The sequence below is a fragment of the Macrosteles quadrilineatus genome, unplaced genomic scaffold (genome assembly GCF_028750875.1).
Source record: "Macrosteles quadrilineatus isolate MER2022 unplaced genomic scaffold, UCM_ALF_1.0 Scaffold_2__2_contigs__length_208266976, whole genome shotgun sequence".
In the NCBI taxonomy this organism is placed as follows: Eukaryota; Metazoa; Arthropoda; class Insecta; order Hemiptera; family Cicadellidae; genus Macrosteles; species Macrosteles quadrilineatus.
Window position 1 is genome coordinate 57,148,971 of NW_026542595.1, and position 21,771 is coordinate 57,170,741.

General features: G+C 39.1%; 2 protein-coding genes across 2 annotated transcripts in view; one reads left to right on the forward strand and one right to left on the reverse strand.

Moving 5' to 3' along the window:
- LOC128987252 (N-alpha-acetyltransferase 15, NatA auxiliary subunit-like) overlaps nucleotides 1-21,771 on the reverse strand; it is a 125,439-nt gene that overhangs the window by 70,594 nt on the left and 33,074 nt on the right. The gene's annotated exons all lie outside the window — the stretch shown is intronic.
- Nucleotides 274-20,644, forward strand: LOC128987251 (uncharacterized). The gene is made up of 3 exons (XM_054408008.1): nucleotides 274-447; nucleotides 16,084-16,213; nucleotides 16,621-20,644. Exons 2-3 carry the CDS (start codon nucleotides 16,084-16,086, stop codon nucleotides 19,569-19,571), a joined length of 3,081 nt encoding a protein of 1,026 aa, XP_054263983.1. The 5' UTR covers nucleotides 274-447; the 3' UTR covers nucleotides 19,572-20,644.

A 21,771-nucleotide genomic window follows, 5' to 3' on the forward strand; every position in this document is an offset into this window, starting at 1 on the left:
CAGTACACACGTGTTATTCGGCTCGTCAGAGCAGTTGGTTTGAGGAACTGAATTGGCTCCCACACAAACTATTCAATTTCGGGCTTGAGCTCACTAACTAAGTTTTTCAATGGTTTTGCATACAAAATGTTCACCATGGCTTGTTCGCGTCATCATTAGTTGTTCTTCTTGGCATGATTGTGTGACGTGTTTGTGGGTCAGGCCGAAGTGTGGAGTGTCAGAGTGTGGCGTGTAGAGCAAGGTCGAGGAGTGCAGGGTGGTGGCTGGTGGGGGTCTGTGACTGCGGCGCTACCTTCTCTGTTCTCCTACAGTCACAGTGCTATAGCTGTAGCTGGTCCAGTCTGTAGCTGTAGCTGTGTGTCTACAACAACATGTAGTTGTGTGCTGTGCCGTGGACTGTGTGTGCGCGTTATCACCACCTCACTTGGATACACACCCACCACCCAGGTCTCCTCTGCTTCATTATCTTACTTAGCAATAGTCGTCACATACAATACTGTACTACGATATCAGTACTGTATTGACACCACTAGACAATTCACGTTATTTAATTTCCTAAGGAAATTCAGTAGACCTATAGTACAACAAACTATAAATCTAAATTCATCTTGGAATAGCCTCCGAATCGTTAAAAAATCATATTTATTACTTAAAGTTAATTTTTCTTGTGATACTATCAATCAATCATTTTTTTTAAGTTCCGGTGAAAACAGGGTTTTAAACACGTATAACAATTTACAAAGGCCAAACAACGACGACCTCAAGTTCAGTGACTGGTGCTTTTGGACTTGAGGACTCGTAGTACGAATTTGCTGTTGTCATTAGGACACAAAATAAACCTTGCATTGAAATATATGTAGTTTGCTCAGTTCTTCGAATACAATTTGTTATTAAAGTACACTTGTAGCCGAGACCGATGTTATTTACATCGTTGTCTCGTGTTATCAAAATGTGAAATTATTAATGAATGCATTTAAATAAATGAGATAATTAAGTTAGGCCATTGCGAGAACCGAGAAACTCTATGGTTTTGCCTATTACTCTATCCTAAGGATTATGTCGATAACATCAACAGAGTGATGATATCATAAACGGTTACAACTATTAAGAATGGTAGGCTAAAGACACTAAAATAACAGTTCGTCACGGAATAGAGACATATTATGATAAATCTTGGGTTACATCCAACATTTGTACATTTACACTAAAGAACCACGGACAACAGACTGAATTACTATTCACATTTCGATTGCAATGTAAATTAAATATTTTATGCATTACATGTCCCTTTATATTTGGAAAAGTAATAAACATAATAAACTTTAAACAATGTTAAGAAAATACTACAAAGTACTCTTTACTACAAAGTAAAGAATAACATCAGACAGAATATTAAAATAAAAAAAATGAATGAATATACGTTAAAAAAATTAGTAATATCACCCATTGTCTCAAAACAGATTATTTCAAAGTCAGCTAAATTAATTTTAACGTGCACACATAAACCGGACTCAAGTTACATATGATTAAAAATTCGTCAAAAGAAGTTCAAGAGCAAAATGATTATTTGGGAACAATGATTAAATTATGGCAATTTCTTTGTACAAAAAACTGAAAATATACTTTTTAACTCTTTTAAATTAATTTAAATTTAAAGAAATTGAATCATGCTGCAACTTAACAAAACTCTAATCACGCTTTGTTGACATTGTAGGTCTAATTAGTGAATAAAATTACGTATTTTTAACATTAGTTTGCAAAAAAACTCCTATTCATCACTTCAAAAGGCTTTGTAAAAAACGAACAATGGAAAAAGGTACATTAGTCCTCACTCAATAAATAAAAGTAAAGTAAAATGTTGCGATACTTTCGGTGACTCGTTTTTAGTTTTGAAATTTCATCAATACCTTTATTTAATGATTATCGTATACTTTATGAACCACTATTAATCCAATGTCACGAAATTGAGGATTGTATTTGAAAATGTTGAATTAAAAGAAAAAAAAGTCCATTTTAGGACAATCAAGTAACGTAAAGCAAATATTTGTGTCCTGGTTTATATTCTTCTAGAAACATCCATACTAACATGGGTACTAAATACCTGCTATAAAATTGTCATTTTTATCAACTGAACTTGTTCTTGTTGTTCTTCGTTTATATAGAAATGTAAATTTACATTTGCTTAAAATAAAAAGAATTTAGAATTTTAACACCGCATTATCAATTTCAAATGTCGTAACATAGGCTCGATATGGTAAACATTTACTTCCATAATAAAAAGTGTACCAAGTCGTATTTGCTATGTCTCTTATACTCGTAAATTGTGCTATCAATTTCTTTAAATGATGTAATATCAAGTTACCTAATAAAACGAAATTTTCAAGGATACAGTGTTGGCTTCAATTTAATATATACAGGGTGGCTGGTCATCAGTGTTACAAAAATTTGTTGGTGTAAGTACAAAGTAAATGCAGTATGATGATGCATATCAAATGTTCCAAGTCTAAAAATTAGCTTCTTACAGAATTATTTTATGTTTTTCAAAAATAACTATGTTTTTAAAATTAATACAGCCATTTCTCAATTACCTGTAAATGGATTTGAGTAGATAATGTTATTTTCGTGTTCTACATTAAATTTTGAATAAGAATAATACAAAATGTCAGAGGATCAGTTGTAAAAACTCCATTGTAAATAGATTCAAAGATAAAAATTAAGATGTTTGATAAAAATTTAAAAAACATTGGTCAATTGCATTTGTTCACACCCTGTATACAAGAAAGTGTCGGAATATGTTAAAAACTGCGCCATTTTTTAAGCTATCCAACCATGTGCTACACCATTGAGCTTTATGTCTGCGTATGTACGCTTTAGTGGTTTGAAGACTACGAAGCATGGTGTCTTTAACATTTAAAACATAGAAAGCCGGCATGCAAAAGTTGTATTTTTGTTTCAGCTTGAACAGTAAAACAGTAAAAAAGTTCCCTGTTTTCTGGCAATCTAACCACTAAAACAAACAAAAAATATCTAAACCTCAATAGTGTAGCATGTGGTTGGAAAGCTTATAAAATGGAGCAGTTTTTAACATATTCCGACACTTTCTTGTATACAGGGTGTGAAAAATGCAATAGACCAATGTTTTTTTAAATTTTTATCAAACATCTTAATTTTTATCTTTGAGTCTATTTACAATGGAGTTTTACAACTGATCCTCTGTTATTTTGTATTATTCTTATTCAAAATTTAATGTAGAACACGAAAATGACATTATCTATTCAAATCCATATAAAGGTAATTGAGAAATCGCTGTATTAAGTTTAAAAGCATGATTATTTTTGAAAAACATAAAATAATTTATTGGGAAGCTAATTTTTAGACTTGGAACATTTGATATGCATCATCACACTTCATTTACTTTGTACTTACAACAACAAAATTTTTTAACACTGATGACCAGCCACCCTGTATATATTTGGTACTGTATATTTGTTTGGCAAGTATAGGGACGACAATATGAACTCTATAAGGCTATGTATTATTTGTAACAATCGTTTATCCATTATCAGCAATAAATATATAATATATTTATTATAGCAATAAACATATTAACAAGTGATTTATGTAGAATACATAGCGTAAATCAAATAACCGATGAACTATCTCCTTAGTACATAAGTCGCATGCAAAAAAATACTTTACTATCCACGACTTGGTATCAAACATTAGTAGCTAAGACTATACGATGGACTATGCAACTGATAACAACGTGGTGACTCGAGACTGATTTTATCACTCGGGCTATCAAACTGATAACACAATTTTCGTGGACGCATGACGACTCGACGATCCGCTTGTATCACTCAGGTTGTAGAACTGATATCACGACAGCGACATCGGGTTCGATAAAGCAACAACAATAGCAGGTATGTACGCGGGTGGTGACTCAGTGACCCACTTGTACCACGGAGCTAGGGGTCCATTTACATACCTCGTTAGTCAATTTGAGCCCGTATTGTCTTGCGTCGCCAAATTAAAGGTTATTGCCGCTTTAATAAGCAGTTTCGACACGGGTGTGGTGCTGGAGTCTGCCTGGCTCTGGAACCGCTCTTGTTACTGTTTAAATAAACGCTTGTTTGGAACAACAAACAATACCTCTCTGCATTTCAATAATGACCCATTCAATTCGGCTGCTCTTTTGTTACTTCACACATTGTCCGAGTCAAACAACATAATTTGTTTTTGAAGCATTTAAAAGTGTGGCCGTAACAAGTTAGATCTTTAGGCCTTAGAATTTACGAGTGGTAATTTTGTGTCCAATTGGTCGTTACGCCTGAACGACCATCGTTAGTGTTAACTGTTAAGAGTAGGCTACTCATAATGCAACTCTCAAATTAAATACACAAACACTTAGAATTTTTAGTTTACAAACCTCCACAATTTACATTACAGATGGATGATACAAATTGTAATATCGATGAAACGTGTAATTAAGTCACTATTAATGAAGTAAGTCACTCAGAAGCACGTGTGTTCGATGTGTAAACAACCCTCGTGTGCTACACACATCGTTGTGTCGCCAGCAAACAAGAATTTTCCTTGAAATCAGCCGCAAATTATCAATTTGTCACAGCGCGATGGCCGGAACAAACCCGTCTCATTGCACACCTTACATGGCCGTGAGTTAATTGAGCAAAATCCAATTACTCTAGTTTCCGCCGATTTGCGCGACTAACCACACAAGTTGCACAAGTCCCGCTCACTGACTGTTCCAACTTCCGCAGCTGGCGCGGTTATGACCATCCTTCGGAATACCATTAGCTGACATTAACTGGGACATAACTTACGGTACATGAGCAGCTATGAGGCTACGGCAGTGCAGCGGCTTACCTACCTGAAACAAGGTTACGTTGTTAGTACATCTCACAACACAACAAAGTCACGACTACGACTACAAAATGTAGAGCCCGGGAACAACAATAATACCACTCAAGAGTGGTAAAATAGATTGACGAATGTAATGATACCTTTAGTAACTAAAATAAGTGAATTGGTTTCAATTGGGTTGGTAATGACGTCATCAGTATCAGTATTGCCAGGGCAGTGTAAATTCCAAGTTTGAACAAAATGATAAACAACACATCAAGGTCAATTGTCAACTCGTGGGCTTTCCTATACTGAATCACTACAAGTTATGCAAGTCCAGATACAGAAGTGTACTAGTAGCACCTCCACAATAGTTTGTCAATATATATATTCAAAGCAAATGCGTAAAATAAAAACATCTAACAATAGGGTGATACAATAATTTTCGAACTAGCGTCAAAGTACACACGGAATATTTTATGCATAAAAATATGGCAAAAGAACACTTAGAAGCTCGGTTAAATAGTTACAACTGCACGAAACCGACGAAACTTAACAACGTCCAAATGGTTGTCTCGTCCATAATACGCTATTATAAATAGGCCACCGAGATTGAATATATTAAAAAAGTGTATTATACGTGTTATGCTCCTCAACTAACGTGTGCAGCGTATAATCGTGTGGCATAGGTGTGGAAAAATATTGAATACAATGACAGCGAATTGGACAGAACACGGCTGAGAGTCCCAAACACACACGCCTTCAGTCCGCCAGGCCGTTCAGGTCTCTGGCGGCGTGGGATTAAAACAATAAATTACACAGATGTATGAATACAAATGTTTTATTTTAACACCATTAGCGACTGATTTGCGTGAATATTAACCAGCGTACTCGGTCTACTCTTTTTTTATTCGCATTTATAATTGGAAAGTTTTTACGCAATGCTCTAAGGTGTTACAAAATGGCGTTTGTATGTTCAACTTGTTTTCTTAGTTCTAAACAGTTACCTGGCTAGTATTTAAGATCCTTGTTGTCGAAACCTGTACTCAAATGTATACGCGTTGATCGCAAATCAGTCTAACACGGTGTGGCATGCGGAACATTATTTGGTCGTTTACTTATTGTCGCCAGAGGTGACCCCTGTCAAGGTGAGAGAGCAGGAAGTGGCCAGGCCATGTCCAAGTCTGCGCTACAGAGCTACACACACCACCTCTGCTCTACTTTGTGGTGTAGTTGTGACGTAACCTCACAATCAGATCACTATCACTATCACCGCTATAGCGGGCGGTGTAGTGTTATTATCAGGTGTTTCTAGTGATCTGGACCAACCAATCACCCTCTAGACACAGAGCGATATTGAATCACAACCAGGTTATATGTCAATTGTATTTTGCAAATTGTTAATCGGTATATCTAGATAGTATAACATAAACATACAACGATATCTAACAATATATTGACATTTTAAAACGACAAATTCCCGGCAAACCAGGACACAATTCTAATTGTGAAATACAATTTATATTCAAGACAACCACCCACGAACCACTGGTCAGTGCCAACTGGCAAGTTTGAGTACTGTATTACTAATGCCAGGAATCACCAGGGCTACAAATAACAAGTTTATTTGACCGATTACAGCGACCCAAAGCCGAATATGAACACAATGTTCTGTCAGACGTCGCTGACGAGCAACCAGCACAATAATGTTCTAGTAGGCGGCTATCATCACATTATTGTTGATTGCAGGGAATGTCTCTGTAACGCCAGACTGCTAGATAAGGTTCGATACTGAAGACAGTCGACAACCTTGGTGTAGCAGATGGGTTACACTTCCACACTCAGTAACTATCCTTAGACTTGGAATAATCACCAAACTATTCGGAACAAATCACTATTATTTATGCAAAGCGCATGTTATTAATTGGTAACAAGAGGTCCATTCGTCGTTTAGTATTTGAATGCCATCCAGTACCGGTACTAATGACAAGTCATTCAAAACTAAATATTCGAATGTTTGAGCACCAAAAACACAGCAGCATTCAGCAATGTTAAAGTACAATTTTAAAAACACATATATAACCACACATGTTCAACTCAACTCAAGATTGTATTTGAATCAAACGCGGTCCCCTGGCGAACTAGATTTCCAAATACGTAAATGAACGAAGACAAGAATGAGTGATGAGGTGCGACTTCCGCGGTGAGGTGTGAATAATTCAAGGCCCGTGGGTTGAGTGGCCGTGATAGCGACGTGCTGCTTGCGTCACAGTCACTAGTGTTGGGCAACGGCACACGACACACTACACGCCGCACGTCGCACGCGTAGCGATACAATACAACAACAATACATAGATAGATAGATAGATTAGCGCCGCAGGATCAAATATACACCCATCAAGTTTAAAACTGTAGTATGAATGACGAATGGACCAGAGGCAGTTGATGTTTATGCCCAGTGTCTGCATGGTCGGCTGAGGACCGATGGCCTGTCCCGTTCCACCAGACTAATCGGTGATGGAGGGAAAGTAAACTGTACCAACTCGGCTGCAACTTTTTCTCTTTTGTAATTTAAATTCCCGCCGCAAAGAGATGCTTATTATCGTTCTGTAAATACTTTGTGATCGGCGCCGCAAACTGCTACTTGGATGGTTGTCAGACATCATTAGAAAACTGGAAGGATGTCCCAACTAACATGGATTTATAACAATGCATTTTCATACAGATGCGGTGAAATTAAATCGCGAATAATAGTGTTTGGATATCTACTATATGAATCACTGAATTATGACCCCACCACAACTCATTGCCTAAAGTGAGGCAAAGGTGAATGAAGGATGAGGGTAATATTGACATAAGAGCTTTGAAGCTATTTTCACGCAATTGATTCATTATCTATTATGATCAGAGATGTTAGTGATGGGTAAAAAAAGTAATGAATTAGTAAGTAGTGGAAGCGTGTTAGTGAAGTCCATGGCTGACAGACAGGGCAGGGGATGATAATATAACCAGATTAGTCACCACCGTTGGATTACGACCAGTTGTGACGTGGTGACAACAATACAGTTTCGAGTCTTGTGCATGCGAATTAAAATGTCTAACGAGTTTGCGGCCACTTAAGAGGGGATCAGAACATACAAAATGTATCTCAAGATTAGATGATTACTATTACAACCAATTGACATACCTTACATGCCTAATCCTCAATCATTGTAAACGCCGTCTGTTTACAAATTGCATACATATATTGTAAAATGGTGTAATCGGTTGGGAAATAATAAATAAATTGAGATATGGACGAGACTGATGGTATTTTAAGCCCAAAAAGAATGTAGAATGGAATAATGTGCCTTGAGCAGTTTTTAAAACTGTGTTTTCATGCAGGAAAATTTTAAGCCCTGTGATTAAGGGCAACTGAGTCCAGTTCCGAACCATCAAAAAGACATTGAATTTTCTTAAACAAACTGGCGACGATCTTTCAATTACTAGGCAAAAACCTACAACAAATCTAAATTTTTGTTAAACATGTTGAAATATGGAGGGAGGGCAAGTATTGTACAAAAACAGCATGAAATCCTGAGGGGAACTGGCGAATGATGACAGTTCGGACATGATCCATGGATGACGGACGGGGCGGGGGATGATGATATAACCAGATTGGTCACCAGCGCTGGATTACGACAAAGAGTGTCGTGGTGACAACAAAACAGTTTCGATCCACTTGGTCAATCGGGACCGGGCGCGGTCGCTGACAGACGTTGGTGTCAAATCACCCCTAATCTGGCAAACACTCTACAACACAATGAGGTCACGGGGAACTGCATCGAGAATCACGTTTACTTATGACAATAGACTTCTTTCTTCTGGTTGTGGTTAGTTTTGTTAAGTGACCACAATATAAACAAAACAACTTTCTATTACAATCCGGGCCAAAGTGTTACGTACACGAACAGCATTCACAGATATTGTAAAATGTGAACGGTATTTTTTCCCAATGCAACAGAAACAAATTTAAAAAACACATGGACCAAACACTTGAATTTACAACAAAACGCCTAAGGTTAATAAGAATAGTTACCCCATTATTATTTTTGAAAATATGCATTTAGTAAATATGCAAAGAAAGTTTGTATAAATGAGTCGAAACGTAACCTTACGAATTTCAGTGGACACTTAGGAATTTGACGAAAGCTAAAAAGCCCGTCCTATACAAATACTAGTACAGTAAAACCAATACCAGGAGAACTACTCTCTCTTTGTAGAGAGTGGAAGAAGAGTCAAACGAACATTTGTTAAAATATAAAGTTGGCCTATTGTAGGGATAAATTATTGTTATTCGATGTTATTCAACAACAACTAATCTAGGAAATGTTACCGAGGCTGAGTTAAGGGGTTCGGTAGTTACTCAGGTGGTGTATGGGGATGGAAGCTGGGCCAAAGACTGCGTTGTCGGGCGTCGAGCAGGAAATTTTGCGGAGATTGATTTGGAGGTTTGGTAGTTAAACTCATGCGGTGTATGGGGTTGGAGGCTGAGCCAAAGACGGTTTTCTATGCCTCGGTCGTCGCGATTAAAATTTTCCAGAGGTTGAGTTGGAGGGTTTTGTAAACTCATGCGGTGTATGGGGTTGGAGGCTGAGCCAAAGACGGTGTTCTATGCCTCAGTCGTCGCGATTAAAATTTTCCAGAGGTTGAGTTGGAGGGTTTTGTAAACTCATGCGGTGTATGGGGTTGGAGGCTGAGCCAAAGACGGTGTTCTATGCCTCGGTCGTCGCGAAGGAAATTTTGCAGAGGTTGAGTTGGAGGGTTTGGTAAACTCATGCGGTGTATGGGGTTGGAGGCAGAACCATAGACGGCGTTCTTGGCCGACGCTCAGGAAATGTCACCGAGGTTGAGTTGGAGGGTTTGTTGATCGGACACAGGTTGTGTATGGGGTTGGAAGCACAACCATAGACGGCGTTCTTGGCCGACGCTCAGGAAATGTCACCGAGGTTGAGTTGGAGGGTTTGTTGATCGGACACAGGTGGTGTATGGGGTTGGAGGCAGAACCATAGACGGCGTTGTCGGTCGTCGCTCAGGAAATGTCACCGAGGTTGAGTTGGAGGGTTTGTTGATCGGACACAGGTTGTGTATGGGGTTGGAGGCAGAACCATAGACGGCGTTCTTGGCCGACGCTCAGGAAATGTCACCGAGGTTGAGTTGGAGGGTTTGTTGATCGGACACAGGTGGTGTATGGGGTTGGAGGCAGAACCATAGACGGCGTTCTTGGCCGACGCTCAGGAAATGTCACCGAGGTTGAGTTGGAGGGTTTGTTGATCGGACACAGGTGGTGTATGGGGTTGGAGGCAGAACCATAGACGGCGTTCTTGGCCGACGCTCAGGAAATGTCACCGAGGTTGAGTTGGAGGGTTTGTTGATCGGACACAGGTGGTGTATGGGGTTGGAGGCAGAACCATAGACGGCGTTGTCGGTCGTCGCTCAGGAAATGTCACCGAGGTTGAGTTGGAGGGTTTGTTGATCGGACACAGGTTGTGTATGGGGTTGGAGGCAGAACCATAGACGGCGTTCTTGGCCGACGCTCAGGAAATGTCACTGAGGTTGAGTTGGAGGGTTTGTTGATCGGACACAGGTGGTGTATGGGGTTGGAGGCAGAACCATAGACGGCGTTCTTGGCCGACGCTCAGGAAATGTCACCGAGGTTGAGTTGGAGGGTTTGTTGATCGGACACAGGTGGTGTATGGGGTTGGAGGCAGAACCATAGACGGCGTTCTTGGCCGACGCTCAGGAAATGTCACCGAGGTTGAGTTGGAGGGTTTGTTGATCGGACACAGGTTGTGTATGGGGTTGGAGGCAGAACCATAGACGGCGTTGTCGGTCGTCGCTCAGGAAATGTCACCGAGGTTGAGTTGGAGGGTTTGTTGATCGGACACAGGTGGTGTATGGGGTTGGAGGCAGAACCATAGACGGCGTTCTTGGCCGACGCTCAGGAAATGTCACCGAGGATGAGTTGGAGGGTTTGTTGATCGGACACAGGTGGTGTATGGGGTTGGAGGCAGAACCATAGACGGCGTTGTCGGTCGTCGCACAGGAAATGTCACCGAGGTTGAGTTAATTAGACCGGTCGTGACTGTACTGTAGACTCTCTCTCTCTGTGTCTCTCTCGCCCTCTCCCCACCTTTTCTAGCGTGCGCCGCTCTACACTCTATCACTTAGGTAAAGTGTCGCCGCGGGTTTTCGGACCGCCACTAATACAAGAAGGCGACGAGGAAATGGCTCTACATTCGTAGCAACATTTTGCCTTAATATACGGGTTGAGAAACAATACACAGCAAAGGAAACTGATGCAACCCGGGCGAGTTCATAAAACAATGTAGAATAACGCTATTGAGACGTACAGTTTTGTACCAAGGTACATACTACCACTCAATGTACAAAGTGACACATTGAAGCCCATAGGCCTACCTTACGTCACAACCCCTAATCCCGCAATTAACGTCGGCGCTGTCCAATCAATCAATCAACAATGCGGCTCGAGGCTAAACGCTCCAAATCGGATTGAGATAAACGCTAACGGAGCGCAGCAATAACTCAGACTGGCGGGCATTAAGCAGAATGGAGGTTGCGTAAGGTTTATGATTGATGCAAGTGGGCCGATCAGACAATGCGGCGGTGAGTCGAGTAGTGTAGAGCGGCCGTGTACGGGGACCACGAGCCACGAGACACAGACAACGCTAATGTCATGAGCTAACGACGGCTAACACGCCACTAGCAATACTGAACAAAACACCGACCACTCACACCAACCGTAGTCAACATAGAACACGCCAAGTTACATACATTTATCAGGTGTTTGTTGATCTTACGCTCGATTGCTGTAAATAGCAATCGATGATTGCTGCTACTTGCTGATAAGGGGGCTCAACTCGGTGACTTTTCACCCAAAGACGGTATCAGTGAATGGCGAGTGTGAATGAAGTGAGATGACTCGTGAGGTTTTGTTACTGACAAGGACTAGCTGTTTCTAAAATCATGACCATTTATTTAAAGCCCAATTAACAAGAATAGCTGAATCTAGTATCGAACCGTCGAAAGTTGCTGACTTTTCTCAGGATCTAACCGGCAATCTGTTGATTACTAAACGAGTACTATTAGCCGTCTTCCCAGCTATGATGGCAACATAAATTTAGCCTGTTCTTGGGATGTAAAACCTATTCATCTAATTTCGGCCCACCCACAATCTACGGAAAACCTCGACGAAACCTTCCGAGCAAACAGTAAATGGAAGGAAATGCTATTAAAAAATCTGTTTTAAAATTGCACATAAACTATGTCCCTTGTATGAACCGCACTCGTTACTGTATCGGGCGGTGAGGTGTAGTCAGTGCAGCATGGGGAGCATGATAGGTCAGGGCCGGAGCAAGGACGGCGACATAGTGAGGCGGGGCGTGGTCCCAAAGTTCCGTACTGTAGGCTACATTACACTACGACACGCAAATACGAACGACAAAAACTATAGTAGATAATATCACGTAAATTAACGCAATGAATCATTAAGCCCCGCGCGCACTGCGCCGTCACGGCCGTCACGGCCGGCCTTTTCCAAAAGTCGTTCCCATGTAATGTAATGGAGGTGCGCGCACTAGGACGGCACGGCCGTCACGGACGCCACCGCCGCCACCGACGTCTGTCAGAAAGTTCGGAGGAGTGAATCTCAGGACAATTCCGCGGCGTCCGTGACGTCCGTGCTGTCCCAGTGCGTGCACCCCACGGCACGGACGTAATTTGTATACGTAAATTTGTATCATGTCTAGAAAGACTCTCCTCTAGGTATCGAACTAGACATTCGAACTTTTCATGGGTCATGCTAAAGTACTGGAAAAATTTGTCATCGTCCTCTACAAGATTGGGGAATAATGGGTGAAATTCACCAAAACCTAGTCGTTTTATATTTATATTATGTATCCAAAATCTCGCTTTCCTCAACCTCTTCTCCTAAAATTAATCCAACTACCACCACGTATTCGTCGATATCCATAGCTCCCACACTCTCACTGCTCACAGCAAAACAACTCAATTGAAAAATACATCAGTCCAAAATGCTGTGACGGCCGTGACGGCCGGCCGTGCCGTCGCAGTGCGCGCACCCCCCCTGAAAAAGGCGGTGACGGCGATGACGGCCGTGACGGCGCAGTGCGCGCGTACCTCTGACTTCTTCACAACACAAAACTTTTCTAGGGGCATGTTCTCCTCTTTCTACTGATCCCTCGACCTGATTATGTTGTGGTCGAACACCGTGCCATGTTTCCTGCCTCCACTAGCACTGCTTGCACAAACCCACCGTCATCAGATAACCAGCAATATACATATGAATAACTCCACAGCTTCCCGCCACGGCGACGACGCTGGCTGCTCAATGCTCACACCGTCACACCTCGGTCTACGTGTCCACAGTCATTACGATCGCTAGATTCCACCGAAAGTAAAAGTAAATTGATGAAACGACGATGTAACTTGGTCCTCAAATGCCACCCACATAACACGACCAAGACCGGCTACAGTGTGGATTACGATACAATGTTGATATAGAGACAGTTGTGTTGTGTGACATTTATAAATCTCTATACAGTACTTGCTTGACTGAAACCATACCAAATAGTATTTGTTTTGATTCGCAGCAACATTTTAGTCAGCTACGTTGCTTATTATTTTACCCTGAAAAATTGTAATCGTCGATGTCAATATAGTAACCAATAAAGAAATAGTATTTTATGGAACGATCGCGTAAAAGTAGAAAATAAAAGCTTCTACGAGTGTCGTTAAGACTATTTTACGCGAGTTGCGTACACAACTTTACCTGCGGTTTTTAATTACTAAAAATCACTACTCAAAACTTCTAAGAGAGGATATGTTTTCGTTTATAGCCTCTCATTGACGCAACCACTCACTGCACCAATCACTAAATTGCTGCACCAATCGTTAACAATTAAATTGGTAAACAGATGATTAGTTGAAGTTTGAAGCATTACAATTTACTTCTTCTCTCTTAATCCTTGAACCTAATTGGTCCGTTACCCGTGTTGTTAAGTGAAAACTGTCAATTCTAAGACCTGAACTGAAAGGCTACTTTAAAAATGGTCGTAGGTAAAAAATAATAAAAATTACCATTATTAACCATATTATATACATACGAGATACAGTGTTTTAACACGCATCGGTGCTAATAATAAAATGCACTTAGTTGCTTAGGGTATTTAAACCCACATCTGAAGTTTTAATTAAGAAATTGTATTACACTACGTAGTAATTAAGTTTTGTTTCCAAAACTAATTCATACAGCAAATCGAAACAGTAGAATTATTCCATTTCGTGTTCTCTCCCTGTTGCGGCGGGGTGCGGTAGGGCAGGGCAGGGGGCAAGACGGGACCGTGACCTAGGCGATCACAACCAGGCACAAGGTCGACTCATCTCACCTCTGCCTGCATAATAATTACGTATCGTGACTCATCTCCCACAGCCATTCACTGCCACTTTCTACTGTGCTATCTGGCATGACACAATCATCGGTAGTACTATATTTCGATTTTATGAATGGCACTATACTGCCTAATGTTTCTGCTTTAAAATTTGTTTAGCAACAATTTCATTTTATATTTATTTATGCAGGCACAATTATATTTTCTTACGTCATTTATTATTTATAACTAATAGTCATTTGATTAATATTGGAAAAGGTGCAACAAATTCTCATATTCAAAATATTTACAGGAAATAATAGGGGATGTACAGTAGGGTACATTTTATTCATTATTTTACAATAAAAAAACATACTAAACCAATAGCTCCAATAATAAATCCGAGCTTGTAAACATCAAGCATGAAATGTTGTTGGATAGTAATATGAGACACATAAGAATTAAATTTTGTTTTGTTTATGGTAATGGTAATACGTTATTTTCGCCACACAACTGGACTGTTTTTATTGACTTTCCAAGCAATCATTTAGTCCGGAAAACAGCCGTTTACCACCTGCTTGATCAAAAGGGATTTCATTACGTGGTAATGAATTTTTCATCACTCTGTATTCAAAAGTAGCCCATTTCCATACAGCTGAGATCTTTGAATATTTCCATACGCCAAATAGTGATCAGCTGACTTTTCTTGACATAAACATTTCTTTCGTTAAATAAACATTACTTTCGCTACACAAACAATACTTATCATTGTGGGCCTAGCAAAATGTAAACATCAAATCATATTATGTACTTAGTTTTTGAACATAAATGTATTTTTTTAATAGCGTCAAAATTCTTCACCTCACAAACCAAATTTATTAAGCAGAGTAAAAAATACAAAAATACACACTATTGTTCACACGTAGGGGTTACTGAACTTACAAATCGTGTTAATACACAATTTTCTTTGCTCATAAATTTTAATATTTAAAATATACTTAATTATAAAGATGTAGGCCCTAATCACAAAAAAGTTTGGAATACGTAGTCTAATATTCCAATGTCAGTAAGTGGTTACAAACGAAAACATACCCTCTCGGAGATGTTATGAGTAGTGATTTCTAGTCCTTAAATCGGTGGGAACGTATCACCGAACCGATTTTGACAGTTTTTCTATGGTTAGGTTACTTTAGGGTTGTAATGGTGAAAAATATTGTATGTCACTCGTCCAGAATTTGTTTACCGGACTCGTATGGTAAACCCACGCGAGACGACCACACTTGGTAAACACCTACTGTATTTTCCTGACTAGTAATGTAATATACTATTACAACGACACCAACACATCATGGTGTGTTGTTAACTGCTATCACATAGAAGGAAAAAAGTAGTACCAGTACTTTACTTGTCTGTGGTGCCATTTCATTTTCAATCTAAAGTAAATAGAATTCCCAATGAGAATGTTATTTAGTAAGTATGTAGATGTATTGTATGTTATGGTTGTTGTGGTATGTTGTGGCTCGTAACAGTGGCGCAACTAACTAGCCAACATCAATTACTGTGTAGAAAGTGAACTGGAGAGCGAGTGAGTGCACAGGCTAGATAACTCAGTAGGGTAATGACCCTTGAAACTACAAAACTGGACTGACCTACAATAATAACATAAAAACACCATATTACAACCAGAGAGATGACAACTCGAGCCTGACAAACACATCATGACTTGATTTCTGGCACGGTATTTCTTTACATTAATCATGGGTATTTTCAGATGGGTCGGACAAGCCTAGTTTTGTTCCTGTTGGTCTTCGCGGTCCTTGCTGCTGCTAAGGAGTATGTCCTGGAAGACTTGATAGCTGAGGAGAGCAATACAGACAATAGACGGGTCATCCACAATGTTGGTGAGTTTAGTATGTAACAAATGAGTCGTCAACAATGTTGATATGTTTATAATCAAATAATGTAACATAATGATTTGAGAATGGTATTCTACAGATTTTCAATGCAGAGCAAATAAATAACGACTATTTTGGGTATCTTCAATGGCTTTAAATTATTCTGTTAACAGAGGATTTTAAATATTGAATTTTATAAATTTTAATATTCAATATTGATACTTTTAATCTAAACAAAGTTCTTTACCATTTCATATTTAAAATATGATATGCTCTTATAACAAATGTTATGTGTTTAGATTTTTTTATTTAACTTGAATTGTTCAATACTCCAATTTATACTTTAATGAGAATACTGTAACAAGTAGTATACTATTTACAGTCAACATATAACATATGACTTCAAATTTTAGGGGATGACGAAGACCATACAAGAGGTAAGAAAGTGGTGCGGCAAAGCAGGGTCGAAGATACAATAAGAACTGTTCAGGAACCTATCACTGGACCCGGCTTCAAACAAGAACCTAACCAGAGTGAAGCTGTCAAGGACAAGGGTGGAGGGAAGAAGGAAGAAACACAAGATGATGAGGATAAGAAAACCCTCTCTCAACAAGTGGCTGATGGAAAATATGGCCTAATACAAACAGAACTCTTCAGTAAGAGGCCGGAGAGACCAGGAATCATCAGCTATGAGGTCAACCCCGAGGTTCCAAAAGATAATGTTAATAATCTTGGAGGCTTAAGACAAGAAGAGATTTGGCTTGCAGAAAACCATTTACTTGTTTTAGCTGGAGGCAACTTTAAGGATAAAAGTCTTGATCAATCTATTTGGCCTCCAATTGACAATTACATTGCACCACCTAGACCGGTGAAAATTCCAGCAAACCCTAAAGTACCTCCACCATTTCCAGTTCAACTCAAACCAGGTGGTCCCGTGGAGTTCATCAAGAATGAAAACGGAACAGGAGGTCCACCACCATTCTTCCCGTTTCCACCACCAAACAATTCTTTTCCTTATCCACCACAGATCAACGGTCCGGGAAACTTCACACTGGGGAACGGCCCATATCTTCCTCCCCCGTTCCCCTTCTTTCCATCTCCAAACGGATCCTTGCCATTCCCACCACCAGGATTCCTACCCCCCATCCCACCAGGAGCAGCATTCCTACCTCCACCAGGAAACCTTACAGAAACATTCGACGAAGACGACCCATCTCTTTACTATCCTCCACCTTACAGCTTCTACTATCCAAAAGACAACAGTTCCTCAGTGCCACCAGGACCTTTAGTTCCCGGTATCGTCCTGCCTCCGCCGCCGGACTTCTTCGCACCATTCAAAAACACAACAGCATCTAAACCTAGAAGACCAACAACCAGGCCGTCCAAGAAACCTACAACACGAAAGCCTACAAAACATAAAAATGTACAAATCATAACTAGCACTGAAGATTCGTATGGTGGAGTTAAGATAAGGCCGAGTATAGGAAATATCAATATTGTTACAACACCACCTCCTCATTTGGTATACACTACCCATACTCCACCTGTGACTACCCAAGTATATACACGAAGACCAACAGTTCACACAACAACAGATAATTCACTGAATGAAGTAACGCCTCCAACAATAGTACATGCACTTCCTCCCAATGCAGTTGTCAAAGGATGGGTACCAATTCCTGCACCTCATCCCTACTATATCACAGGGGCGAGAAAACCATTCAGAAAAGTTACTACCACATTGCCACCTGATTACAATTCAGTCACACCCCCAGAAAACCAAGTCTATGGTTTCAAACCATCAGATTACGATTTGTCGATAACCAATTGGATTTACCCCAACAAAACCAAGACCTATACCCAAGATCAACAATTTTACAAGGTTAATACTGAGTCTCCTAAACACGACTTTTACTATGATGATATTTACTCAGAAAAGGGGCAATTCTATTCATCAACTGAGTCGCCACTGCAATATGATGACCAAAGTAGACTGAAGTCATTATTTTACCCAACAAATGCTCCGCCAGCTAGTACTATTTCGCCAGCTCATTTGTACAGGTCACATTTAGACAGTAGAGGAAAAGCTTTGAAGACGTATTACTTCTATGAGGAGCCCCACATCTCACAGGGTAAGCTGACAGATACAGACAGTTTACCACCTTACCCTCCAGCTTTACCTCAACCAAAGTTTAGACAATCTAATGCTCACACAATAACAGAGGAGTCATATGAAAACTCGGCAGCTAAACCATCACTTCAAGGTCAATTCAAACCATCTCCTTTAGACTATTTTTACCCTCAAGAAGAATATATCAATGTTCCGAGAGTTAATACACCATCTCCTGTTCATTATTACTATCCAGAGAGGTCAAAAGGCTACAGTGGTTATTCATATTCTGGTATTGCAGGAACAACTGCTAGACCCGAGACATCAACTAAGCCCCCTGTATATGAATATAGTTTTGCAATTCCGGGTTATGGTTCTGCTGTGCCAGGAAAAGTAGGAAATGGACAAGAAGAGCCGTATGCTTATCAGACAACACCCAGACCTTATCAGGAACCTCTGTTTACTACTGCTGCACCTACTACAACTCCTGCGTCAGTTTACAACACCAACAATCAATACTACACCACAAAGAGACCTCACACTACGCCGAGACCAACTGTTCAAACTGACAACCCATACTACGCATTTTTCACACATCAAGATTCAGACTTAATTGACGATATAACAAAGAAATATTTTACAACTTTTGGACAAAAACTTAATAAGGGAGAAGCAGTGACATCACCTCTTCCACCAATTGACGATGTGTCCAGCAAAGATGTATTCCCGCACACCTCTCCTAGGCCACAATATTATGAGACGGACAAACCGAGGACTAAGTACATCCAAAACTCTGGTTCGATACCAGGGAATATCTACTACTCAACAGCGGCTCCACCTATTCAAAGCTATCCTCAAAGAGTACCTTACCCTACACCGATCTACAGCCAGTTCTACGATCAGCGGCCATATTCATCTTTAATTTCTACACAAAAGCCAATACCCTTAGGATCAGATGTATTGGTGAACTACAAAGAACCTCTTCCACCTATCAATCCTGACGCAGAATTCATAGACCCTTCAACTCCTGGGCTGGCTAAGCCGGATCAATCGTTTATCTCGTACCGGCTCCCTGGCAACGGCGGTGGACATTTCTTCTTCTTGACTCCTCAAGTGGCTCAGCAGAGTCAGCAGTACTCGGACTATGTGTTCAGTGCGGACCGAGATCAGAGTGCCCCTTATTACAAGCGCAACGCACGCAGACCACAGACTCAGCGCAGAAGACCTTCACCTCCCAACACAAGGACTAAGTGAGACTGAAGATGCATTAAGACTTTAACTAATGGAAACATTTTATCCTTGAGATGATCTATTTTTTGGGGGCAAAAATCACTAGTTGGTAAAAATTGTGACTATTTTAACTGATGATTTTTAAAAGGAGGTAAACTTGTTTATTGAATTAAAAGTAAAGTGTGATCAAAGCTTGGATAAAATGTTTAGTTTTTTAAATCAATTTCACATTAACAGAGAGGCCAACTTGACAGCCGTTCTTGTGCTGTTGTGCTAATGTGCACATAAAACTGTGATATAATTGTTAAGTTGATTTTGGTGCAATTAAAGTGTAACAACAGACAAACAAATTGAGACTGAGTGTTGAGACAACAGTTCAAGTGTGTGTGTGTGTTGGAATATAACAACTCAATGTATATTTTTAGTAGAATATAGTTCCTAAAATGAGCATACTGAGTCCAAGACATATCTGCCATTTCAGGAAACTAGAACAATCAAATATATTTATCCTGAAGTTAAAAAAAAAATATTTTAAACATCTTTTTAAGTTAATATTAACTGAAAAGAAAACTATGGACAAGTATAATTTAATGTTTTTTAACAGAGTTTAAAGGCTCAGAAAAATCAATTAACTAAAATTATATACTGTGTGATTTATTTTTATATACATTTTACGTTTACAACTTTTCCAAGAAGGGTAAACCATTATTATTTATGTGTGAGAAGAACTTAAGTTATTTTATAAAAATGAGTTTCAGGTTTATAATAAATCGTCACTTTTAGTACCTACTGAATAAAATTAATAGGGAGGTAAATTTCATCATCTTTTAGAATATTAAAATTGATAGAACAAGTTTTAGAGCTTTGTATATGTCCAGTCTTTAATGTTTGAAATAAATTAAGCATATAATTTATATTCCTCAGTTTGCAATGCTTGCTGATTCAGTCAAGTTTTTTGTATGTTGTATTTAGAAACTAATTTTTAATTTGACAATTATGTAACTTTGAAGTAATTATGTAATTTATGAAGTAACTTCATGAAGAAGTCATTTTGTACAGTGTAAATAAATAGCAATGTAATAAACTTATAAAGTATTGTCGCTAGTATTTTCTTTTTTTACCTTTACACAAAATAAATACTGGACGAATTGCATGAACTGCATGAGCCAAAGCAAATAGGCTTAACAGATTAAACGTTTAGTTCATTTAGTGGAGTAAATATTACGACCAATAACAATTAAAAAAAACTAAACAGTTTCATTGAAGGTAATAAAAAAATAATATACAAAAAACACAGAGATTTAAAGAGTAACAATCAAAGAGTATTATGAAGATATGTAAATAACTAGTTGTTGAGGGTGAGGGCCAATTTCCTCACACAGACCTCTGAGTAATTCCCAGCCAACAATGTTCTTTCATCAGGCGTCACAATACTCTGGGAACCATACCAAGTGACTTCTCATTAGACACTTGCGACATCTCATCTGCATCTCATCATGTGGAATGTAATTGTACAGTGAGACAGTGGTCTGTCCACCAGATCTCTGTATCATCAACAAGATGGTAAGATGACTTGCCTGTGCTTCGCAATGGGGTATAAACACACGATTAATTTAAAAAGTCCTTTAAAGCCGCAATAGAAAACAACTGCCATCATTACCAATGATTGTAGAACACTGTGTATTTTCTTACATGGCCTGCCATAGAACTAATTTATACTATTACTTTGTTTCAACAAATGTTTATTAGTTGGCAAGGTATAAATGCTAAAAGAGTACCTATATTATTTAATTGGATAATTTTGATCCAATACACTATTAAGCTTCTGTTTGTAACTATTTTTATTACTGAGTAACATAATAATACTTTTTTATTTGTGTTCATTTTTATGAATGAACATTAAAAAATACAAACATACAAACAAACCATTGGATGGTTCTGAGCTGAATATTTTCCATTGGATTATAAATGTACGCTAGAATTTTGTAATATGAGTTATCTACTTCTGTTAATATACATCACAGTTTAGTTCAAAATTTATTTATATAGACTATAAACAGTTTTGTTAAGAAAGTAGTAATGTTCTAACTGCTTCTATAGTATGGTAACTAACCAATCAAATAATTTTCATAGACGGTTTTAACTTTTTAAACCCAAGAGAAAAGTCATAATGGATTTTCAAATAAGATACAAAAACAAAACAACAGTACCTACATAGAATTTC